We start from the raw sequence: 26,398 nt of genomic DNA on the forward strand, positions 1-26,398 counted from the left end.
TCATGCCTTCATAGTTCCTCTTCCTTTACCAAATTGCAGGTGGCTCTAGAAAGGAAGAAGTGACAGGCTTGTCATGGCACCACATAATTTTTATAAAAAAAAATTCGTGTATTTTAAATAGCTCCACTACTTGCAGATACAAGAATATAAGGCACAATTCTTATTCTTATTTTGGACCCTGTAATCCAAATCACCACTTTATATTTGCACATCCATCTTTACTTCTATTTTGAGATGACTCTTTCATTTTCCATAGATATGGCAATCTTTTTTTGTTGTTTTTTTGTCTGATCCTGTAGCATGCAGAAATTCCTGGTTCAGGGATCAAACCTGTGCCACAGCTGTGACCTGAGCTGCAACAGTGGCATTGCCAGATCCTTAACCTTTGAAGCCACCAAGGAATTTCTAGAAATGGCAATCTTTAAGAGCCTATCCTTGATGTACAGCTTTAGGTTTGGTAGAATAAACATAGGACCAGCAGCTTGGGACCTGTGTTCTCTTGTCAGATATGAAACTAACATGAAACTAAATGTAGCTAGGAGATTACCAGGAAAATTAATTGACAAGCATTAGTCCCTTCTGTATACCAATTGCCTAACCTATATATTAGCCCTATACTAAACATTGGGAAACCATTATGAATTAAATGCAGTCCAAGCTACTTGGGCAAACAGACCCATAAATAACTATCATACACAGTAAAAGAAAATCTGGAAAGGTTCCCCAAAGCAGGTGAGTTTGAGTAGAACTTAAATGGATAACTGAGAATTTATCAGGTGAAGAAAGGTATATAAGGTGAATCAATAGCCAAAAAACTGTCCTATCAAGGTTCTAGATCCTTGGACTTAATTAAATAATAAATATTTCTTTTTAGATGGGAGGGCATCAGTATTTTTGATCTTCTTGATTTTCACTTAGAGTACCAATTTACTTTCTTTACAGGGTTTTATAAAAATGGAACTTTATAGTTTTAAATTTTATCAGCTTTATTTTTCTTTGTTTCTTAGATCAGGTCTCAAAGAGAAGAATCAAAGATAAGCTTCCCATGGGAAGGAGGAGAAAAAAGTAGTTAGTCCCCTTGTTGTTTAAGAATTTTCCTTCTATAATTCAGATAGAAGATCTCTGTGCCAGTAGGTAAGATATCTTAGCACTTTAAAGAAACACCTTAGGGAGTTCCCCTTGTGGCTCAGTGGGTTACGAACCCAGCGAGTGTCCATGAGGATATGGGTTTGATCCCTGGCCTTGCTCATTGGGTTAAGGATCTGGCATTGCCACAAGCAATGGCGAAGGGCTCAGATGTGGCTCAAATCCCATGTGGCTGTGGCTGTGACTGTGGCTGGCAGCTGCAGCTCCAATTAGACCCCTAGCCTGGGAACTTCCATACACTGTGGGTGAGGCCCTAAAAACCAAAAAACAAAACAAAACAAAAACCTTAAAAAAATATGTTTATCCATAAAATACTTGGTCAATCAGATTTGTTTCCTCCTTTGCTGCTTCAAATTTGTGCTTTTTTCTTTCTTTTTTACAGGGCTGCTTTGTGTTTAAACCAAATGTTAAGAAGAGAAAGATCTCTGTGCCAGTAGGTAAGATATCTTAATATCTGATTTGTTAATTTTCTTCCTCCAATTCTTAAACTTACCTAGCTCTTACAGAATTAATAATTCTGTTGTCTAAGGTTGTTTAATTTACTACTTTGATGTAACAGTTATGTTCAGAGGGATAGATAGGACACAGTGATAAGAGCACTCCTCAGGGTTCTAATCTAAAAGTGAATTGAAATGTACCTTCAAAAGGCAAATTAGAAAGTAAATTTCCTTCAAAGAGTATGTTACCATTCCTTAAAAAGGATTGTCTTAAAAATATCACTGATTTCCCGGGTTGAGATAGGAGGAATTCACTGCCAAAGGGTAGAGGGACTTTTTGGAGTGGTAGAGATGTTCTTTAGATTGAGGAGATGGTTAAATGAGTTTTGTTTGTTTGTCTGCAAATGCTGCAGCAGTGCTGAATCCCTTAACCCACTGCCCTGGCCAGGGTAGGGATTGAACCTTCCTCTCCACAGCCATCCAAGCTTCTGCAGTCGGATTCTTAACCCACTTGTACTACGGCAGGAACTCCATGAGTGTATACTTTTGTTAGGACATATCAGACTGTTAAAATGGACATATTTTATTATTTATAATTTATACTTCAATAAAATTATTTTTTAAACGCTGTCTTCATTTTATCTGTTTAGTGAGCACGTTCAGAGGACTTAATTACCTCAGACAACTCAAGGTGTCAATGTTAATCAGAAAATGTTTATTGCACTGGTTCTCAATCATGGCTACAGGTTAGAATCACTTGGGGAACTTTTTTTTTTTTTTCATTGATTTTTCTTTTCTGATGTAATTTTAGATTTACATCCAGTTGTAAGAGCCTAGAGAGTACCCTTGAACCCTTCATGTCTCTAGTGGTAACATATTGTATCACTTTAGTTCAGTATCACAAGGAGCAAACTGACAATGGTACAGTCCATTGACCTTATTCAGGTTTCAACTTGGGGGGTTTCTTAAAAATAGCAATGTCCAGACCCCAACCCATACCAAATGAATCAGAATCTTTGGGAGTGGGACCCAGGTATTGGTATTTTTTGAAAGCTCCTCTTAGGCATATATTGAGTATTTACACTCAGTACTTAGTACTGTGAAGATTAATTCTGATGGAAAATTATGATGTGCAATTAAGCACTCTCATGTACTAATTTTTAATTAAAAAAGAAAAACTGGGAGTTCCTGTTGTGGCGCAGTGGTTAATGAATCCGACTAGGAACCATGAGGTTGCGGGTTTGGTCCCTGCCCTTGCTCAGTGGGTTAAGGCCGGCGTTGCCGTGAGCTGTAGTGTAGGGTTGCAGATGCGGCTCGGATCCCGCGTTGCTGTGGCTCTGGCGTAGGCCAGTGGCTACAGCTCCAATTAGACCCCTAGCCTGGGAACCTCCATATGCCGAGGGAGTGGCCCAAGAAATAGCAAAAAGACCAAAAAAAAAAAAAAGGAAAAACTGGACTATTGTTTGAGGAAATAACGGCTCAAATACGTAGAATTGGATTTTTCTAAATTGTCACATGATATAGACCTTACAGGTGTTAATTGTTCAGTTTGGGCCTAGCTAGATAAGCTACCTATGCTCAAGGAGCAAATAATGAAGTAATGGTCCACATTGAGAGCAATGTCATCTTGATTGTTTAAGTACAGTTAATTTTCAATTCCAGAGTCAGTTTGTTCCCTTTTCTTTGAGGCTAGTTCTCGGAATTGTGGCAGCTTATGTCCTGGCTACAGTCTGGTCACCGTGTAGTTAATTTCTACCTGGTGGGGGTTTCAGTATCTGCAGAACAGCTCAAGCCCTTGAGAAACTAAAGGTCCTTGATTTTGCTTAATGACTGAACAATTATTATTTTGCCCTGTTGGCTTTCCTTTGCTGCTGCATTTTCTTACTTCTCTGATTATTCTTTGTAAAGTTTTTCTACAGGCAAAAGGTAGGTGAAGGATATGAGGGGTAAGGACCATGGGGTCCTGCTCGATTTTATAATCACTACTTACTGTCACAATATGAGGTGAGTTTTTGCTTAAAAATTTTTGTACTGGGAGTTCCCGTTGTGGCGCAGTGGTTAATTAATCCAACTAGGAACCATGAGGTTTCGGGTTGGATCCCTGGCCCTGCTCAGTGGGTTAAGGATCTGGCGTTGCCGTGAGCTGTGGTGTAGGTCGCAGACGTGGCTCGGATCTGGCGTGACTGTGGCGTAGGCTGGCAGTTGTAGCTCCGATTAGACTCCTAGCCTGGGAACCTCCATTTGCCCTGAGTGTGGCTCTAGAAAAGACAAAAAGACAAAAAAAAAAAAAAAAAAAAAAATTTTTTTTGTACTGAATTTCATCTATAGAGTGTTAAGATTTCTTTTAAGTTTTAGAATTAGTAAGCCTAATGTGAATAATTGTATAATTTGAACTTTTCTTTGAAGTACGTTAGGGTTGGTTTTTGTTTTTTCCATTTTGCTGAGTAAAGACCAACAGATACTGTTTTAATGTGAGAATCTTAGGGGAATTGACCCTGATTATAAGACAGATGGAGCAAAAATGAAGAAAATGTATCCAGATCTTAGCACTTGCCTTCACTGGCTTTAATTCTTGAAACAGATTGCCTGAAGAAGTAGGAAGGTGCTCTGCATTTTGCCCACCATCTGCTGCCTGGTTGAAGACACTTGGGTATATACCTAAAAGAAGACTGGTACCTTTCCCTCTCCTTAGTATTGTGTGGATGACTGCACATCCTGCAAAACAGCTGGGCAGGAACTGCAGAGGGTGGGAGGGAGGGACTGGCATAGCACTGGCACTGTAGGGGGTATTCACGTTGAAGTAAAGCATGCTGAGTAGGAGCAGGTGGGAGCCTGTCAACAGTGAGAGCTCATTAGCACCTCTCTATGGTTATTTATTTATTACCTACTGCTCTATAAATGACTGAGAGAAGGCAAGATAGTGGGTTAAAATGTCCTGCTGTTTTTTCCTAGTTTCTAATAGTTTTTAATAAAAATTATATATTTTGATGTAGCATAAACAATTTGTGACTTGATTTGCCACTTTTAAATTTTATGTGATACTACTTTTCAAATTAAAATGACTGATTTGGGGCATTCCCATTGTGGCTCAGTGGTAATGAACATGACTAGTAACCATGAGGATGCAGAGTCAATCCCTGGCCTCGCTCACTGGGTTAAGGATCCAGCGTTGCCGTGAGCTGTGGTGTAGATTGAAGAAATGGCTTGGATCTGGTGTTGCTGTGGCTGTGGTGCAGGCCAGCAGCTGTAGCTCCCATTCAACCCCTAGCTGGGGAACTTCCATATGCTGCATGTACGGCCCTAAAAAGCAAAAAGAAAAAGGTTATTTTTGCTTTATTTGAGGCTACTGTGTTAACTATTTTGTCTCTTACTAATGTATCTCCTTGCTTTTATTTGATTTGAATTTTTATACTTAACCTTGTCTATCATTTTTACCATAATATGACTTTAATATATTCTAAGGCTTTTGATAAATTGTAAAAATCAGTACTTGTTAAAAACTCTGAGTAAACTGATTAGAAGGAAAGTTCTTTAACAGGAAAGAGAATTTTTACTCCAAACTATTAGTTAGCATTAAAACTTGTTGGTATAACTGCTATATAGTGTGGGGAACTTTACCCACTATTCTTTGATAATCTATATGGGAAAAGAATCTGAAAAAAGAATGGATGTGTGTATATGTATAATTGAATCATTTTTGTTGTACAGCAGAAATTATTACGACATTGTAAATCAACTATACTTCAATAAAACTTTTAAAAAAATCTTGATATAATACTAGCAGCATTTCAGTGAAGTTAGGAAAAAAATGCAGTTTCACAATTATTAAATACCATGAAAGTTCTAGCTGTAACAGTAAAATACCTAGTAGTTAACAGTAAGAAATATGAAGGAAAGTAGAAAACCGTAAGGAATAAAATGTTTGATTAAGAAAGGAGACCTGGGAGTTCCTGTCGTGGCTCAGTGGTTAACGAATCTGACTAGGAACCATGAAGTTGCAGGTTCGATCCCTGGGTTAAGGATCCGGCGTTGCTGTGAGCTGTGGTGTAGGTCACAGACGTAGCTTGGATCTGCTGTGGCTGGCAGTTATAGCTCCGATTAGACCCCTAGTCTGGGAACCTACACATGCCATGGAAGCGACCCTAGAAAAGGCAAACAAACAAAACAAAAAAAAAAAAGACCTGTAGTATTCAGTGATGTGAATTTTTTAGCATATTAAAAATGTCATTTTTCCCCAACTCAATCTACAGATTTTATTTTATCCAGTCAAATACCAATGTAATTATTTTTGAGAAATGACAAAATTAATTTGAAAGAATGTTTCAAAATTTTTTGAAAAAGAATGTTTGCAAGTTCCTGTTGTGGCAAGTGGAAACAAATCCAACTAGTATCCACGACGATGTGGGTTCCATCCCTGGCCTCAATCAGTGGGTGGAGGATCCAGCACTGCCATCAGCTGTGGTGTAAATCACAGATGTGGCCTGGATCCTGTGTTGCTGTGACTATGGCCAGCAGCTGTCACTCTGATTCAACCCCTAACCTGGGAACTTCCATATGCTGAGAGTGTGGCCCTAAAAAAAGCAAAAAAAAAAAAAAAAAAAAAAGAATAATCTTTGGTGGTGGTAGGAGGAAGACCTAGATCAATTTTTTATTAGAATGTATACTACAAATCTACAAAAATTAAAACAGTTCAGGATTAGTGTGGAAATAGAGTTGGATTCAGTAAAACAGAATAAAAAGTTCAAAAACCGTTTCAAGTGTATATATAAATATTCAGACAGTAAGGGCACCTCAGAGAGAGCATAGATTATTCAATAAATGACTCCTTTTCAAACTGAAAGTTATAACCCACATGTGAGTCATGAATTCAGTTTAGTCAGTCATGACAGTTTTAAAAAACAGAATAGAAAACATTTGCCATCAGATGATAATGAGAAGTGTTGTTTTATAGGACTTTTGTTTTTGTTTCCATTATATATATGTGTTGGCTTATGATGTAAAATGTATTCCTTAATGTGGATCATAGTTTTAAAAGTTTGAAAACCAGTGCCGTAAATAGTATGCTGATAAATGGCTAACCATTTGGAGGAAAACATTCAAAAAGGATATAAAATACAGACTAAATTAAAGCCTAGGCCAAACTATTTCAATTAAACAAAGAATAGAAATGGTAGTAGTAAGAATCATTTAATAGGGAGTTCCCAAGTGACACAGTGGATTAAGGTTCCACCTGCGTTGCAGTGGCTGTGGTGTAGGCTGGCAGCTGTAGCTCTGATTCAGCCTCTAGCCTGGGAACTTCCATATGCTGCAAGTGTGGCCCTAAAAAAAAAAAACAAAGAAATGCAAAAGTGATAGAAATACAATCTAAAAATTAAAAATATCTTTTTAATCTTATGAATACCTTTAATAAAGTAAGCTGTAAATGAAGTTAAGTAAGATATTTAGGATATTGAATGTTACCTATCCCCAAGTATATATACACACACATATATATATTTGATAACTTTTAAAAAAAAATTCAACCCCATTACTTACTGTGTGACTTTGCAGAGATTTTCTAACTTTTATTATATAAAAAAGAAACTGACTTATTTCTTTCTATGATTTTAGAGGACTATTTTAATAAAGGGAAAAATGAGTCTGAGGACGGTAAGCTTCGATTTGAAACTTATCAGTCGATATGGCAGCAGATGAAATCTGAAACTGAGGTGAATACTTTTTTTTAATAACATTTCTTTAATATCACAAATCTCATTATTTGTGGCTTCCCATTTTCCTTTCCACTGATTTGTAAGAGTATTGACGAAATATAGGTGATCGTGGTTAGGCATAGTCTTTATATTCTAAAATAAAAAATCCTTATGTTTCGAGTATTAAGCATAGCTTTGGGTACTGGAACATAGGCATATAGTGATCACTGCTAAGGCACAGGCCCTTTACATATCCTCACAGCTCTTGAATGGTGGCGCTCTTTAAATTATCCATTCAGTTATACAAGTTTGAAATCAAGCTATTTCTAAACTACTTCACTTCTGTATCCTCATATCCAGTTACCACGTTCTTTATATTTCAGTTCTGAAAAGTTTCTCCACCATAGCAGATTCATAGCTGTAGAGTCACATTTTGAGTGGACTTGTTTTTTACAGTACAACATGGATTGTATTTCTTGTTTTTTAATGCCTGGGGGGGAGGGTTATGGACTTTGCAATTTATTTCTGTTTCCCATCACTCTCTTGCTTTATACCTGGTGGCTTTGCTCCTTCATATATTCCATGGGACCCTTGAAGCAATTTGTGTTTGTGGTTTCTAGCTTAGGAAACCTAAATTGTCATAATATCCTCTTAATTGATGTACCTGCTTCTGATGTCAAACCCTTAGGGTCTGACACGAGACCCTTTGCCACCACTGGCCAAATGCTGTCAGGCAGAGCCAGCCCTGTAGCACGAACGGGGGTTTTCCAGCCCCATTACTAGTAGAGCCTTTCAGATCCCATCTAATATGGCCTTCACAGTGCAGCCAGATTAACCCTTCTTTCACCCTGATTTAATCATATCTCTGCTTCAGATTCCTTTAATAGTTCTTCCCACAGAATAAAATTCAAACACTTTGACATCAAGTATATATTTTCTTAGAGTTCCCACTGTGGCACAGAGGGATCGGTGGCATCTTGGGAGCACCGGGACGCAGGTTTGAATCCTGGCCAGGCACAGTGGGTTAAGGATCTGGGGTTGCTCCAGCTGTGGCTTAGGTTGCAACTGCGGCTTGAATCTGATCCCTGGCCCCGGGAACTCCATATGCCTTGGGGCAGCCAAAAAAAAAAAAAGGAAAAAAAATAAATACATTTTTTTCTTGGTCTAGTTCATTGAGTATTTCAAGTTACATTCCCAGCCACTTTTTATGTTTTTTATGTTTAGCTATAACTGTGGTTCCCCCAGATGTTTGGTACTTTCTTCCCTGCTTGCCTCCTCCTGTCCCCATTCCTTCTAACTTTATTTCATCTACTGTTACCTGCTCTATCACCCACTCTGGTACTTAGGCTCAAATATATCACCTGCTCAGCTTTAATTGGCTGGCCTTAATCTTTTTTCCTATATTATCATAATGCTCCACACAATGTAAGTGTTCTAGCTCAATTTCTTCACTTTTTTAAAGAGACTCATTTGTAAGGTGGTTAGTAAATGTTTGCTAAATGAATAAATGAAATTCTTTAATGTACTATTCACTGCATAGATTTAAGGAAAATTTTAAATTTCATCTACTGTATAGTCATTTTACATGTGATCTTTGGAACTGAAATCATGGCAGTGTTCTTTCCTAAACTTGGAAAGATGCATCGGATTATTACTAACAATAATTCATAAAGTTTTATGTCTTCTTTGTAGCAACTACAAGAGGAATTAAATAAAAACCTGTTTGACAGTCTAATTGAATTTCTGCAAAAATCTCATTCTGGATTCCAGAAGAATTCAAGAGACTGGGGCTGTCAAATAAAGCTCAGAGAAATTCCAGCTGCTGCTCTTGTTCTAGGTACATATGTGTGTGTTTGTTTTTTTTAAATGGTGATTTTGTTGTTGAGAATAGTGGGAGATCACCTGTTTCGATAACCTGTTTTATGTCTTTCATTTACACAACTAAACCGTTAAAGTTTGCATGCTTTCAAAACCGGTAAAAGTTCCTTTTACTGATCATACACCTGTAAATTTTAGAAAATTGATCTAGAGTTAGCATCTGTCTCACCTTTTTGTCAGAAAATGAAAAGAAAATATATTTGTATTACTTTCTTCCTTGTTTTTGTTTTGTTTTTTTGTTTTTATAGGGCCGCACCAGCGACATATGGAGGTTCCCAGGCTAGGGGTCTAATCCGAGCTGTTGCTGCCAGTCTACTCCAGAGCCACAGCAATGCCAGATCCAAGCTGAGTCTGCAACCTACACCAGAGCTCACTGCAACGCTGGATCCTTAACCCACTGAGCAAGGCCAGGAATAGAACCTACAACCTAGAATCCCTCCTTCCTAGAGGGATTCATTTCTGCTACGCCATGACGGGAACTCCTTCCTTAGTTATTTTAATATGAGATTTGAATTCAGTAATAAACTACCAGTGTGTTAATAGATTTGATTTTTATACTTTTTAAAAACCATATCTTCAATGGAATTACTCTGTGATCTTAATTTTGTTTCCCTGTGCTTATTTTTTCATTCTTGGATTGTATTGTAATATTGTGTTAATATCAGTTGTTTAAATGGGTTTGGATGAACTGTGTACAAATTGCTTTCAGACTGCAGATTGTAAATTTTTTAGGTATTTACGTGTATCCATCATTAATATCTCATTTTAACCAAACATCTGGATTGCAGGATAATAGAAAAAATGTCTTTGAAATATTAGCAGATTTTCTTTATTCCTTTTGAAAGGAAGGGTTGGATTTATTTGGATTCCAAAAATACTCTTCATTGTACTTCCAATTTGTTATTTTTTCAGGGTCTGAGATAAATTAATTCTGTTGTTTAATACTACCTCTAGTACTGTTCATTATCTAAATCTTATTCCTGATATTCAGGACAATACTTTTCAGACTTTCATGTACCTACAAATAACCTCCATGGGATCTTAGTAGACTCAGAGTTTCATTAATAGATCAGGTGTGTGTGTGTGCGCACGTGCGCGTGTGTGAAACTCTGCATTTCTTTTTCTTTCTTTTTTTTTTCCTTCTGGCTACACTTGTGGAATAGGGAAGTTCCCAGGCCAGAGATTGTATCTGTGCCACAGCAGCGACCCAAGCCATGGCAGTGACAGTGCTGAGTCCTTAACCCACTGCACCACCAGGGAACTCCGAAATCCTGCATTTCTATCAGGTTTACAGCTCATGCTTATATTGCCAATTCCAGGACCATTTTGAGGAACAAGACTCCAGAGAATGATATTTATAATGCTGTGAACCAGGTCCTCAGTGCTGCCTGCCACTTGATTTCAAACCTCTTCCATTTTTGGATGAGAAACTGAGGCTCATTGATGGCCAACTTGTACTGTGGGGTGCTTTGTCTCTTTCCTGCCAGGTTAAAGCAGTTGGAGGTGGAGTAGGGGAAACACAATCAAGAGGGATGGCCTGATTGTTGTGAGAGCTCTGTTTAAATCTGTTCTCCACCTACTGCCAAAAGGAGAAAAGAAACTAATTGAAATCATATGTTTCAAAGTCAGTGGTCGGAGGAGAACATTTTTCCAGTTAAAGTCGTTGTTGATTATCTTGTTTCCAATAGACAGTTCCATTGTTTTAAGGAACATAGCGTTAAATAGTTAATAAAGTCAGTCAGTAAAGAAAGATAAGCCAGTGTTTTACTAAAATCCCAAATTTGTTCAGAGATACCGTATCACAATCATAGACCATAGTGCATGCTAGGAATATCATTTTGATTCTATAAGAAAGAAGAATCTATACTCAAAAGAATGCTTAAGCACAGTTGGATCTTTGTTTTCAAAAAGGCATATGTCCATTTAAAAATACCCTGTCAACATTTTTGTCTCCTAGAAAAAAAAAAATTTGCTTAGTGGTGGCCTGGGTGATTCTGAAACCTTTTTCTTTCCTTCCAAGCAGCTGAAGTTTTATAGTAGCAAGTCTCAGAGCAGTTTTAAGATGTGAGCTGCTGGCCCCTGCCTAAGCACCGAAGCACTTCCTAGAACTCACACATTGTGACGCTAGGGAAATCATCAGTTATCACAATTTTTTTCCAAAGTAGTAGGGAAGTTTCCACTCAACTCTGGTAACTGCATGCAGAGCACTAAAACTCTGTTTGTGGAAATCAGAACCAGGGATTCAGGAGTTCCCGTCGTGGCGCAGTGGTTAACGAATCCGACTAGGAACCATGAGGTTGCAGGTTCGGTCCCTGCCCTTGCTCAGTGGGTTAACGATCCGGCATTGCCGTGAGCTGTGGTGTAGGTTGCAGACGCGGCTCGGATCCTGCGTTGCTATAGCTCTGGCGTAGGCTGGCAGCTACAGCTCCGATTCGACCCCAAGCCTGGGAACCTCCATATGCCACAGGAGCGGCCCAAAGAAATAGCAAAAAAAAGAACCAGGGATTCAGTAAATACTTAAAGGATCTAAAGTTTTAATTAGTTTTTAGACTCTTCCCTCAAAAATCAACTCAATATATACTTCACCTTTTGTATTTATTACTGTGATCATTAATAGTATTAATGATTGGCCTCTCCTCAGTTGTTAAGTTAGGGTCACAGTAAGGCCCTTATTTTTGATTGACTGTTTTAAAGAACTCTGTGAATTTTAAATTACTTCAACTATATGTCCCCAGTAGTTTTTTGAAAGGAAAATTGTGCTAAATACCTTTCCTGGCTAGTGTGTGCCTCTGCGTGTCTACTTTTAATAGAGATCTCTTCATCTCTGTGGTATATTTTCTTAGTTTTTGTTACTAACCATGTTTTAAAAATATTTTTACTTCATAATTTACTTGACATGTTAAATAGCTTTTTTGTTATTAAATTATTAATGATAAAATGATGGTATAATATTGATTTATTATCCCATAGGTGTGAATGTAACAGATCATGACTTAACATTCAGGAGTCTAACAGAAGCCCTTCAGAATAATGTCACTCCATATGTAGTCTCATTGCAAGCTAAAGATTGTCCAGGTGAAGTATTAATGCTCTAATAACCTTGATGAGATGTTACACATCTCTTCCGTCTTCTTTCTGGCTGTCTTTATCCCTTTTTATTTGTGGGAAGAGCATGACACTGAGTTTTTGGCAGGATGAGGTTCAGTACCTCACAGAGTAATCCCGAGCCTTCAAAACCTTTTGCTGTCCGGTGTTATATAAGTACATATTATTCCTAATATAATATATAGTTTTCAGGTTTATGCATTTGCTTAGGTAATACTTTTCTTATAGACAATAGACATAAACTTTAGTGTTAGTCTGAATTAATGAAATTTAAATATTGGGAGGATGTTAATGAACCTTAATAGTTAGTATGTTAAATGTTATGTCAATGTTAATTGTAGAAAAACACATTCTACCCAAATAGTTTAATATACTGATCAAGAAATTTCAGGTGTTTTAGATTTGTTTTAAGGGGATATGATTTATTTACATTTTATATTCTGCAGATATTAAGCATTTTTTGCAAAAGCTCACCTCACAATTGATGGACTGCAATGTAGATGTGCCATCCAAAGAGAAAGAAAGTGTTCAGTTCACTCAGAAGAAGACACATTATTCCATGGATTCTCTTTCCAGTTGGTACATGAATGTCACACAGGTAAATGTAAATTGACATTTTTTCCCACCAGGAAATTGGCATATGATTGAAGAGGTCTAGAATTACAGTAAAACCATAGTACTTTTTTGTTCTAATAAGGATATGTTTTGGTAGCACCAGTTGTTAATTTAGCAGTAGCTACTTATTTTTCCTAAGGCTATTAGAATTCAGAAGTTTTCTTTTATCAGTATTCTTGATTCCTAGGAAATCTTTAGGTTCATACAAGGCCAGTTTATTTGTGGGAGAATCATCCAGTGACAAAGCAGCATCAGGAATATGTTTCTAGCGCTGTGACAATGGCTTTAACTTTAATATACTATCTCTTAGATTCCTCAACATTTACTTTTATGGGATAGAAACTTGTTTTTAGTACTCATTTTCAACTTAGTTTGATGAAGAGTAGTGTGTGTGTGTGTGTGTGTGTGTGTGTGTGTGTGTGTAAACACACATCGATAATATATCTAATTTGTTCCATGTTTAGAATTCTTGAAGGAGTAAATGTTCTGTATGTATAGTATGTTTGACAAGAAGATATATAGATAGAAGTTTCATTCTCCCGTGACAGACTGGTGAAAGCGAAAACCTAAATGGTTCATGGGGTAACTGCACCATAAAGCCACAACCTTCCTTTATGTTCCTGTGTAGCCAGATAGTATGGGGAAAAGTTACTGTGGTAACATTTTCTGCCAAATGTGGTTGTTTGAAGTCATCATAAGTAAGGTATATAAGGATTAAGCTGGGTCTAATGTTTACCATAATGTCTTCTTTGATCCTTAGTTTCAGATTGTCTAGATATGAAATGCTGCCTGTAGTTTAGGTTAGAAATTTTTAAAAATTGGCATTGGACCAGATGATAGTTGAGATGTTTTCAACCTGAAATTTCACAGTAGTAGAGTAGCAAGTAGTGTTATTCATTATGGTTTTTAATTAAAAATACTGGCCTCACCCTAAAGCAAAGCAAAATATAATATTCTACCAAAAGAAAAATCAATTTTATAGAAAATGTTTTCTTCTCCCCATGCTTTTCCTGTCATTTTCTCAGATAGCAGAAAATATAAATATTTCATATGAGTTATAGATGTTACTGGACCTTTTTCTTCTTGGTTATTATTCCCATGTCAGACACAGAAAGATTCTGCTAATAACTGCTGGAATGAGTTTCTGTTTATTATGTGGGAGAAATAAAAGAAACAATGTTGCTGTGAAATATGAAGGGAGCTGTAACAGCTTGTGGCATTATAGCATTGTTTGGATGGTAAAGCTTACTTTTAACTCCTTCTTTCTACAATGGCTTAAAAGAAGACAGAACCAAAAATGCCAAGAAAAAAGAGGACTGCTTCTAGCCAATGGCAGTCTCCACCTGTTGTGCTTATCTTAAAGGATATGGAAAGCTTCACCACAAAAGTACTCCAAGACTTCATAATTATCAGCAGGTAGATGGTGTATCTCTGACTTTTTTGCAAAATTCTTTTTTTTTTTTTTTTTAAAGGGCCACACCCGCAGCATATGGAAGTTCACAGACTAGGGGTTGAATCAGAGCTATAGCTGCTGGCCTACACCACAGGCATATCAACATCAGATCCGAGCCACATTTGTGGTCTATCCCACAGCTCATGGCAACACCGGATCCTTAATCCATTGAACAGGACCAGGGATCCAACCCACAACCTCATGGTTCCTAGTCAGAATTTGTAACCTGCTGAGCCACAACGGGAAATCAGCAAAATTCTTTTTATTAAGAAAACATACAGCTTTTAACTTAAAAAGCAACTGTTTTCAGAGAACATAAAAGTTTTATCTTCATTTTAATACTAAAGGATTGAAACAGGATGATTTTAAATTTCTTATGAAATTGAACATTTAAATACCGCCTATCAGATTTTCATTTGCTTTTTGATCCAAAAAGGAGAACCAAAAAACAAAAGTTAGCCAATTTTTAGTTATGATAAGGCAGTATAAAAGAATGTCTGACTAAGAATGTCTGTCTCTTACTTGACCACTAAATGGGTAAACCACTCTAGGTTGAGATATTTTTGTCAGGACTTATTTTCTGATACCTGTCCACTGTTAGAAGCTTTGAATTACATATAGCTCTACTGAACAATAATGTTTTTTAAATAACTTATATTATTTCTGATGAGAAACTATTTTCATGATCTTACTGGATCTTTAAGACAGTCTTCTGAGACTTGAAATTGAAGTAATTAACCCTATTTAAAAACCCAGTGAAATGCTTTTCCCATGGTACATTTTTTTAGGGTATAATTTATTTTGGCATCTTCTGTATGTTAATTTGCTTAATAGTTTTGGCTACATTTGTCTAAAGCTGTATTGTGTGATAATCTACTAATATAATTCCTATTTTGATAGTATTTATTTTTCCATTTGAAACTGAGATTTCTAGATCCTAAGACTTTTCTTTTTTTCTTTTTTAGGGCTACCCTTGCAGCATATGGAAGTTCCCAGGCTAGGGGTCGAATCAGAACTGTAGCTGCTGGCCCACGCCACAGCAACGTGGGATCCAAGCCATGTCTGCAACCTTCACCACACTCATGGCAATCCTGGCTCCTTAACCCACTGAGCAAGACCAGGAGTCGAACCCACATCCTAATGGATACTAGTCGGGTTCGTTACCACTGAGCCACAACTCCAAGATCCTAAGACTTTTCTTAATGCTAACACTGAGCTGATTAAAGTACCAGTAATAGAGTCTGAGTACTTTAGTACTGTGAGAGCAGAAAAAAGTCTAGGATACTGAAAAGCAGTAGCTAATAGGAGGGAGCAAGCAAAATCGTCAGCCACAGAACAGAGGGCTCTGACCTACAATAGTTTTTGGAATGTTGCTGTTTTATTCTGTGGAAGTCACTTATATTCATATTGCTTATGCTAAGAATGAATCATGTTCAATAAGTCTGAGTTAAGAATGCCGGAAAAGGAGTTCTTGCTGTGGTCAGTGGATTAAGAACCCAACTAGTATCCATGAGGATGTGGGTTTGATCCCTGGCCTCACTCAGGGGTTAAAGAATCTGGTGTTGTGGTGAGCTGTGGTGTAGATTGCAGATGCAGCTCAGATCTGGTGTTACTGTGGCTGTTGCGTAGGCCAGAGCTGGAGCTCTGATTCAACCCCTAGCCCGGGAACTTCCATATGCTGCAAGTGTGGCATTAAAAAAAAAAAAAAAAAAAAAAAAAATGCCAGGAGAGAATGTAACATTTTTAAATGATGTTCATTAAATATATCTCTTACATATTTTTAAGAAAAGTTTTCTAAATCTTAGCTATTATGGCTTGGTGACCTAGTGTCTATTAGAAATGTCCATAAATAGAATAAGTTACTTGAAAATGAATGTGCTTCACCTCACTGAACTCTTAAAACATAGACTGGATGTCCATCCATGAGGAAGACTGTAGGCAGGACTCAAACTTTGGGTGAGAGATTGAATGGTATCTAACACCTCTTCTAACATTTGAGATTGTATAACCTCAGGGAGAAACACTAGATCTCTCAGGACCAATGTGTTCTTATTTATAAAATGAGAGAATCTATTATATAGATTGATTTCAGAGCTAGAATGTCTGGGAAATAATTATTTCTTTGTTTTAACAGAGGAAAATGAACGACCTGAAAAGTTTTTTATTATTTAGAATGATCTTCCTTAGCAGTGTGTTATGAAGTCAACATTAAAGTAAAAGTTGTCTTATTTTAAAATATGATGTGCTGAAATAGATTTGCTAAAGGCATTGCACTTTTGTATCTTCCTTTGAAAACTAGTCAACATCTACATGAATTTCCACTAATCCTCATCTTTGGAATTGCCACATCTCCTATTATCATCCATCGGTTGCTTCCTCATGCAGTATCATCTTTGTTGTGTCTAGAACTATTCCAGTCTTTGTCTTGCAAGGAGCACCTGACTACAGTACTTGATAAGGTAAAAGTAAAAAATTTTACCAGTGAAATCCAGGTGAAAAGAAAACTGCCAAGGAGTTCCTGGTGTGATGCAATGGGATTGGAGGTGTCTCTGCGGCACCAGGATGCAGGTTCGATCCTTGGTCTGGCACAGTGGGTTAAAGGATCCAGCACTGCTGCAGCTGCAGCATAGGTCACAACTGCAGCTCAAATCTGATGCCTTGAATGGCAACTCCATATGTCATAGGGACAGCCCAAAAAGGGAAAAAAAAGGAAGAAAACTGCCAAGAATAGATTATAAATATAAAGTTAGTGATAGATTTCTATATCTTTCAGAGTGTACTGTTGTATGGATTCCTTCACATATGTTAATAATTTTATTGATTTTGTAATGTATAATATTGCCTCTTCAGTTAAAATAATAAGCTTTATGAAAAGAATGATCATGTCTAACCATCTACCTATCATTCATTACTTAATGGAAAATTGTAAGTTTTTAGAATAAATTTTTGCAGAATTTAATGGCTTCCTAGAAACAATAACAGTGTTTTGACACACTTTATATTAAATGACTTGAAGTTTTTAATGGACTCTTTTCTGTCATGCTGCTCATGACAAAAAATAAATTCTGATTCTTTCCCAAACCTGAGCTCTGTATTTCTACCTAAGAGGAAATACTCTTCTTTAGTATTGACCTTGCATGAATTGTTGCTAAACTCAGCTCATTGAAGATGTGCTTTGTGCTGCTGTGTGAAGTAAACTAATGATGACCTTCCACTTATTTACTAACTTCTACATTCTCCCCCAAGTTGGTATCCACTGGCTTACTGACACTTTAGGGAAAAATTTTCCAACTACAGTACTTGAAATTGGTTGTGATCAAATTCATTTGGCCTTCTATAACTCTGCTTCTATTTGGAAAGCCTAGTATGACTTTTCATTTTCAAATGTAGAATCTTCACTGTAGGCCAACAAGAATTAACTGAATAATACAAATTCAGCTATTTAATATTTTTAAAATAGACATCTGTTAATTTTGGGTTTCTCATTTGACAATACATAATGTGTTACTCTTCATTAATGTGCATCAATATAGATGAAAAAAATCTTGTCAGGAGTTCCCTGGTGGCTCAGTGGGTTAAGGATCTGACGTTGTCACTGTGTGGCTTGGGTCACTGCTGTGGTGCAGGTTGCATGTTCAGTCCAAGGCCTACAGCTTCTTCAGTGCCTTCTGGTGGGAGACAAGGGATTGCATAGTTGGTATTTTTTAAAATTAGGAATTGGGTGAAGGATGATGAACATCTTTGATTCTGAAGATGTAGTATGAATAGCTTCTTTTATTGTTACTATTGCCTAAATTTATTTAAAATTTTGGTTGATATTTGAGCTTAAAACTCTATCTACTAGTATAGCTTTCCTAGATGCTGTGTCAGTATCATTCTTTGACTCATTTATACTTGAGGCTTATGAAGAATAAAGACTAACAAGGAGTAAGTCCTGCTTCCCTTTTATTTCTTTCAGCTGCTTCTTACAACTCAGTTTCCATTTAAACTAAGTGAAAAAGTGTTGCAGATTCTGACTAATATCTTCTTATATCATGATTTCTCAATTCAAAACTTTATAAAAGGACTCCAGGTAAGAAGACACTTAACAGGTTTGAAAATTCACAAGCTGATTCTAAATAATTTGCATTTTATTTCAAACTGACTTTTCAGTGTGGTAATTAGGCATTTTAAATGGCAAAGTATACTTATTCTAAGTAAATTCAAGTTATATTATTCTAGGTTCTATGGTTCTTTTTTTATTACCTTGCAGCACAATGTAGAGAATACATTAATTAGAATATCAAAAATGGAAAAAGACCTCTCAGTTCAGTGATTCTTAACCATCTGGGGGTGGGGAGGAAGAGACTTTTTTTCGAGAATTTGATATAAGCTAATGGGCTTGCTGCCTAGGAAATGATATATATAAAAGATCAGCAGACTTTTTCTCTAAAGGGCCAGGTATCAAATATTTTTGGTTTTGCATGCCACATGTGGTCTCTGCTGAATATCATCTTATTTTTTAAAAATAACTGTTTAAAGATACAAAAACCAATTTGTAGTTCTTGGGCTCTACAAAAATAGGCTATGGGATGTAGTTTGTTGTGCCCTGAACATATTTGTGTGTTCATTTATATTTATTTCTGTGTATTAGGAATGCATTTTCACTAAGGTTTCATGAATTTCCAGAAGAAAATTCATGAACTTGGTTTCATAACACCTGTGCTAATCTAAAAAAGGACCCCATTCTCTAGTTGTTTCAAAGTTAACATTATTTGCCTCTCTTGGCAACTACCTAAAATGCAGTCATTTTGAACCCATGCCAGTTGTTAAGTTCATTAAAACCTATATATTAGTAACCTTCAGTGCAAAAGTGCAGTATGATAATCCCTCATGTTTGTGTAGTACCTTGGAGATTATAAATTATTTCTCATATGTATTCTTCCTCTACACGTAACACTGTAGTATTGGTCTCTTATGACTAATATGTGTCTCTTTTTTTCAACTTACACTTTATAAAAAGAGTATTTTAAAGCAAGAAAATATTATGCACCTTAGTATTATGTGAAGTTAAATGAAAACAAGGCTATAATAACTTTCTAATTTATTTCTCATTCATTTTACTTTCACTCATTTGTTTATTTACTCATAAGTGTTTATCAAGAGTCTACTGTAAGCCAAGCACTAAGCTGAGCCCTGGCAATACAGAGAACAAAGAAATCTTCAAATTGCTTATTATGGTGAAGGAGGCAGAAGAGTAGAATTATGCTTATAGTTCTGAGTAGTCCATATTAAAAAAACATGGCTTGGATTCTGTAGGAGAACAAGTATATCCTCAGGAATAGGAGCTAGTCAGGTTGACCTTGGAGAGGCCACAGTGGAGGGAGAGAGCTCTGTTAGAGGGCCACTGTAGTAATATGGACAAGATATGACAAGGGCTAGCCTGAGGTAGTGATACTGGGACTGGGGAGAAGGAAATAAATTTGAAGATGGGATAGAATCGACAGAACCTGGTGACTCAGTAGATGATAGGGTACGTAAGAGGGGAGTATCTTGCAGACAGACAAACAGATTCTGGCTTGGCAGATGGATTGGAGGTTGGTTCTATTTGTTAAGTGCTCATGTTAATATGAAGCAAAGAGTCAGTTTGTAGGAAAGTATGTGTTTCTTTTTGTTTATGGTTAATTTAGGGCATGTTGGATATAAAGATTTGGTATCCAGGAGAAAAATCTGGAGTAGAAATATTTAGGATTTATCATAAAAAGGTGGTGGTCGAGTCACGTAATGAGGATGAAATATCACTCAGAGGGGTGAGGAAAGGATTAAGAGTAGTGCCTTCGGCAAGCTGATGAATAAGAATGAGAAATAGAAAAGGAGACTAAAAACAATAAGGAAAATCTTTAAAAGGTAGAATGTTGCTAAAGTTAAGGGAAAGAGGAGTTTTAGGAAATATAAATTGTCAGCTCAAACACCTTGGAGAAAGTGAGTGAAGAAAAGCATATTAACCAGATTACTTAATCTTTCTGTCTCTCTTTTCTGTCTGTAAAATGAAGGCATCTGATTAGATGGTTTTATAGGTTCCTGATAATTTATTTTTGCTAGGCACTTTACTAAGTATTAACATTTCTTCATTTATCTATACTGTTATCCTCAGTTTTGCACTTGAAGAAACTGAGGCTTAAGTTAAGTAGCTTGGCCACGGTCACACAGCTAATGAGTAACAAAGTCTTTAGACCCCATTTGTGCAGTTTTCCTAATCATCAGTGGGAAATATATATGTCTTGATTTCTGTAGAAGGTCTAATAGGGCATATAGTCACTCTGTATATGTTTAAGTCCTTCCCTCATTAGATGGATGCGTTAACCAACTTATTAATCAATCCAGATACCGAGAACACACTTGGACAAAATAGTTTAGTGTTACTGGGTTCTTGTCCTCTTTATAGCTCTGCAAGTCTCATATACTATATACTGTATAAGTCTTATGTGACTTAGTCCCATTTCTCCTTCCCAGCAAGTCCCTTGTTGTGTTTGGTTTTTACTTTTCTCATGTTTAAAAATTGATGTTAATGTTGGAATAAATATTATCACATTAGTAGAATTGGGATGTATGAGACACAACGATTATGTTAATATGTGCAAAAATAATTTAGCACTTGGCATGAACAGTTGCTTTCTGTTTTGTACTTGTTTCTAATTTAGGTTGCCTCTTTGCCTTATAGCCTTATATTTCCTCCAGAATGGACTATTTTGGAGGACTTTCTCTAGTCTTGGGTATCTGATCTTCAGCTTTACAGACTCAGTAATTCATTATCGGTTCACCCAGAAAGGCTCAAGCTCAAATACCTTAAGACTTGTATATAAGCTAGCATGTTAATTTATTAATTTGTGATGGGGAATGCTGTTTTTCGGTGACCAGAATGTGTTTTGTCCATGATTCTCGTTGGTACAAGGTATCTGAGAAAACCAAACTGTCTTGAGAAGCTTGCTTAAGAGTCAGAGTTTTTAACGTGTGGATAGTCGTTTAAAATAAATCTTACAAGTTATGGTAGAATCTCCCATGTACTGTAGAGACCACAGCATTCTAGTTACTAGAATACATTTATCTACCAGATACTGTACCATTTTTTTCTCCGTGAAATATAACTGAATTTTAAAAGATACGTTTTAGTTGGACATCCATCACTTCTTGTTATTTTTTTTTTATCAATAGGCAAATCTTTTGCTATTGTAGCATTTTTATTTATTTAGCAGGCCAGTTTTTACACTGATTTTAGATTAGTATTTTCTTATGAGTATTTGAGCATCTGTTAGTCTCTTGGGTCACAGCGCAGACCCCACCACATTTATTGTTACTATGAGTTGCTTCTGTACATAGCTTATCTATCCATTTAGGTTTTTTTTTAGTTTATGCTTCAGAGATTACAATTTTCTGACCTTGTCCACAAAATTGGAGCCTTAAAATATTAAAGGTATATAGCAGTTTATGCATTATTTTCTATGTTATTGTGATATTATTAAATGTATTAGTGCTGTAAATACTTTCTGTTTAAAAAGAAACCATAAGATTGAGCAGACATAGGGCAAAAGATTTATTATCAAAATTTAGCAAAAATATCTAATCATTACATTTCTTTCAGCTCTCTCTATTAGAACATTTCTATTCCCAACCCCTCAGTGTTCTGTGCTGTAATCTCCTAGAAGCCAAAAGAAGAATTCGTTTTTTATCAAATAATCAATGTGAAAATATCCGACGTCTTCCATCATTCAGGAGGTAAAAAGAGAATTACAAATTTAACACATGTAAGAGTTTGGGGAAAAATAAGGGATCTCAGATCCAGTTATTTCTGAAGTGGGTAGAGGAAAAAATAACTTTGTTTAGAGCAAAATAAAGCACTTCTTTTTTAATTGTGATATTTCTTTGTTGGGTTTGAACATTTGGCATAAAGAAAAATATTTCTACAAGGGAACATAATTTGCAGGTTCTCTAGAGTTACTTTTTGTAAATAACATTTCCTATTTTTAGAGGTCATGGCCTTTGTTTATTATTAGACCCCTAGACTATGAATTGCAGCTGATTTAAGGAATTAAAAATTACCATGAAACCATGACTGTCATCTTGAATGTATTTTTTGAGAAGAAATAAAAGGGGGCATCAACCTTCATAGTTCTTTTTTCCTATGGTATTTAAATATTTAGAATTCTAATTTTCTCTTTTTGTGTATGGAATCGTAAAATTTTTAGGTATGTGGAAAAGCAAGCTTTAGAAAAGCAAGTTGCGCTCTTGACCAATGAGATATTTTTGAAGGTAGGAATATGGATATATTTGTTTCAGTTTTATTCTCTTTTTTTCTTTATGAAAAAAGAATATGCACATCAAATTTATTGAGTTAATTTTCCTAAAAAATCTGTACATTCTAATACTTTGCATAATGATGTATTGGATCTTGATAATCATATGGGAATGTGACTATTAAAGTTGATATAAAACCTCAGTTCTAAAAGGTAAGACTTTTTTAGCAAGAAGAAAGATTAACTAGAACATGAGGTTGCTTCTGTGGGGTGCCGGTAGTGCATGTATCTTTTCAGATTAGTGTTGCTGTTTTTTTTCAGTTGTATACCTAGGAGTGGAATTGCTGGGTCATATGGTAGATCTGCTTTCAGTTTTTTGAGAAACTTCCATAGTATTTTCCACAGGGGCTGTACCAATTTACATTCCCACCAACAGTGTAGGAGAATTCCCATTTCTCCACATCTTTGCCAACGTTGGTTATTTGTGTTTGATGATAGCCATTCTGACAGGTGTGAGGTGATAATCTCATTGTGGTTTTGATGTACGATTCCCTGATGATTAGTGATGTTGAGCATCTTTTCACGTGCCTATTGACCCTCTGCATTTCCTCTTTGGAAAAACGCCTTTTCAAGTCTTTTGCTAAGTTTTTAATTGAGTTGTTTGGGTTTTTTTTTTTTTTTTTTTTTTGTCTTTTTGCCATTTCTTGGGCTGCTCCCGTGGCATATGGAGGTTCCCAGGCTAGGGGTCAAATTGGAGCTGTAGCTGCCAGCCTACGCCAGAGCCACAGCAACACAGGATCCGAGCCGCCTCTGCGACCTACACCACAGCTCACGCAACGCCGGATTGTTAACCCACTGAGCAAGGCCAGGGACTGAACCTGCAACCTCATGGTTCCTAGTCGGATTCGTTAACCACTGCGCCACGACGGGAACTCCAGCCCATGTGGATTGGGTTTTTTTGATGTTGAGTTTGTATGAGTTCTTTATAAATGTTGGATACTAATCACCTATCAGACATCATTTGCAAATATTTTCTCCCATTCAGTACATTGTCTTTTCCTTTTGTTGATGGTTTATTTTGCCATGTAAAAAGTTTTTAAGTTTAATTAGGTCCCATTTGTTTATTTTTGCCTTTGTTTCCTTTACCTTAGGAGACAGATCCAAACAAATATTGCTATGATTTATATCAGAGAGTGTTCTGCCTATGTTTTCTTCTAGGGGTTTTATGGTTTCTGATTTTACATTTAGGTCTTTATTCCATCTTGAGTTTATTTTTATATATAGTATTAGAGAATATTCTAATTTCATTTTTTTACATGTGGCTGTAAGAGTGGCATTATACTTTATTAAATGAATACATCTTTATTTAACAAGTTCCTTATAATTAGAATGCATGATGTCACACTTATTTTCATACTCTTCATGCCTGTTTAAGGAAAAAATTGTTAGAAAGTTGTAATAAAATTAATGGGGTTCCCGTTGTGGCTCCGTGGTTAACGAACCTGACTAGTATCCAAGAGGGCGTAGGTTTGATCTCTGGCCCTGCTCAGTGGGTTAAGGATCCAGCATTGCCCTGAGCTGTGGTGTAAGTCACAGATGGAGCCCACGTTGCTGTGGCTGTGGTGTAGGCTGGCTGCTACAGCTCGGATTAGACCCCTAGCCTGGGAACCTCCATATGCTACGGGTTCAGCCCTAAAAAGACATTTAAATTTAATAAAATTAAGATGAGATTAAAGTTAAGCCCTAACTCTGTGTGGGTTTTGCTGATACAAACTATTTTCAAATTTTAAGTAAAAGAATTTTAGTTCCGGAGTTCCCGTCGTAGCTCAGTGGTTAACGAATCTGACTAGGAACCATGAGGTTTAGGGTTCAGTCCCTGGCCTTGCTCAGTGGTTTAAGGATCCGGCGTTACTGTGAGCTGTGGTGTAGGTCGCAGACACGGCTTGGATCCTGCGTTGCTGTGGCTCTGGCATAGGCCCGTGGCTATAGCTCCAAATAGACCCCTAGCCTGGGAACCTCCATATGCCATGGGAGTGGCCCAAGAAAAGGCAAAAAGACAAAAAAAAAAAAAAAAAAAAAAAAGAATTTTAGTTCCTAGAGAGCATTTGTTCTGTATAGTTCTGAATACCGATGTACCTCCTTTTAAACAATTCTCAAAAAATATTGAGAATGGCTTTTTTGTTTTTGTTTTTGTTTTGGACCACATCCATGGCATGTGGAAGTTCTTGAGCCAGAGATCAGACCCACACCACAGCAGTGACAGTGACAGATCCTTAACATGCTGAGCCACCAGGAACCCTGAGAATGCCTTTTTTTAAACAATTGAGTTATAATTGATATACATAATTACAGTGGAGAATGGCTTTTATTGAACATTATTTCTGATGCAGGATCTACACTGGGCCATAATATAAAGTCACTTATAGATTGGGTTCAGTATTCATTTTAATAACCTTTGTAACCTTTTCAGAGCAGTATAGGAAGTCTTCAACCTCTAATATAGCTTATGTAGCTTATTTCAGTAGAGAGGAATTTTATTTATTTTTTTGCTTTTTTAGGGCCCACACCTGCAGCATATGAAAGTTCCCAGGTTAGGGGTCGAATCAGAGCTGCAGCTGCTAGCCACAGCCACAGCCACAGTCACGCACTGGATCCAAGCCATGTCCATGATCTATACCACAGCTCACTGCAACACAGGATCCTTAACCCACTGAGCAAGGCCAGGGGTCAAACCTGGCTCCTCATGGATCCTAGTTGGGTTTGTTACAGCTTAGCCATGACGGAACTTCTCAGTAGCAAGGAAGTTTAAGAAGCAATGGGAGATGATGTGTGCATGTTTATTGAGTCTTTTAAGATTAGTTAGATTAGCTCTCTGCTGAGCCAGCTAGTTGCCAAGTGCATTTACTGCTGGAACATTCTGTCAAGACTGTATTTTCAGAAGCCAGGAATAGATTTTTAAAGAGTACCTTTAAACCATTGAGATGACAAAGGAAGACAATGTCTAGGCTGGTCTGATACAGAAATAGCCTAACATTTATCTTTGCTTTTCAGTAACTTCTTGTGTATTTTCTGAACATTTTTTTTTATACTGTGTTGCAGTTGTCAGCCCTATTTATTCTTATCTTTGCCCTATTCATTTTAGAATTGTATATTTAATCACTTAAAGGCATATTTTCTTGAGACTTACATAGTAAGAAATATAAAGGAGCACAATGATCTGTACCTTTAATCTGAAAATGTTATCTGCAGGGTACCTGCTAAATTCAAAGAATAGAAGATATATCTCTGAAAAAATTTTATCAGTATGTCTATTGATTTTTTTTTTTTTTTGTCTTTTTTGTTGTTGTTGTTGTTGCTGTTGCTATTTCTTGGGCCACTCCCGCAGCATATGGAGGTTCCCAGGCTAGGGGTTGAATTGGAGCTGTAGCCACCGGCCTACGCCAGAGCCACAGCAACGCGGGATCCGAGCTGCGTCTGCAACCTACACCACAGCTCACGGCAACGCCGGATCGTTAACCCACTGAGCAAGGGCAGGGATCGAACCCGCAACCTCATGGTTCCTAGTCGGATTCGTTAACCACTGCACCACGACGGGAACTCCGATTTTTACAGTTTAGAGTGAAAGTAGCTTTAAATATTATATTCTTATTATAATGCTTCTTTTTTCTCTTTTTCTCATTTTGTTTTAGAATACGTAATTTTTTTGTGTTTTTACTACAATAAAAAATTTGGGAAAAAATTCCACATGATAATCACTAATATGATACTGCATGATACAGGGGAAGATCCTGAACTTGACATTAG

At 36.7% G+C, this 26,398-nt stretch overlaps 1 protein-coding gene across 4 annotated transcripts in view; it reads left to right on the forward strand.

Moving 5' to 3' along the window:
• ORC3 (origin recognition complex subunit 3) overlaps positions 1–26,398 on the forward strand; it is a 62,113-nt gene that overhangs the window by 1,448 nt on the left and 34,267 nt on the right. For 2 of the 4 annotated variants that reach the window (XM_021089812.1, XM_003121290.6), the window contains exons 2-11: positions 1,529–1,583; positions 7,194–7,291; positions 8,966–9,110; positions 12,122–12,226; positions 12,703–12,854; positions 14,154–14,287; positions 16,624–16,783; positions 18,283–18,396; positions 21,943–22,076; positions 22,547–22,610. In XM_021089812.1, the coding sequence (XP_020945471.1) occupies positions 1,529–1,583; positions 7,194–7,291; positions 8,966–9,110; positions 12,122–12,226; positions 12,703–12,854; positions 14,154–14,287; positions 16,624–16,783; positions 18,283–18,396; positions 21,943–22,076; positions 22,547–22,610 (1,161 nt within the window). Of the gene's footprint in view, positions 1–1,007; positions 1,135–1,528; positions 1,584–7,193; positions 7,292–8,965; positions 9,111–12,121; positions 12,227–12,702; positions 12,855–14,153; positions 14,288–16,623; positions 16,784–18,282; positions 18,397–21,942; positions 22,077–22,546; positions 22,611–26,398 lie in introns of all 4 variants that reach the window. The other 2 variants (XM_021089832.1, XM_021089821.1) reach the window with 2 other exon arrangements.

The sequence above is a fragment of the Sus scrofa genome, chromosome 1 (assembly GCF_000003025.6).
Source record: "Sus scrofa isolate TJ Tabasco breed Duroc chromosome 1, Sscrofa11.1, whole genome shotgun sequence".
NCBI classification, from domain to species: domain Eukaryota; kingdom Metazoa; phylum Chordata; class Mammalia; order Artiodactyla; family Suidae; genus Sus; species Sus scrofa.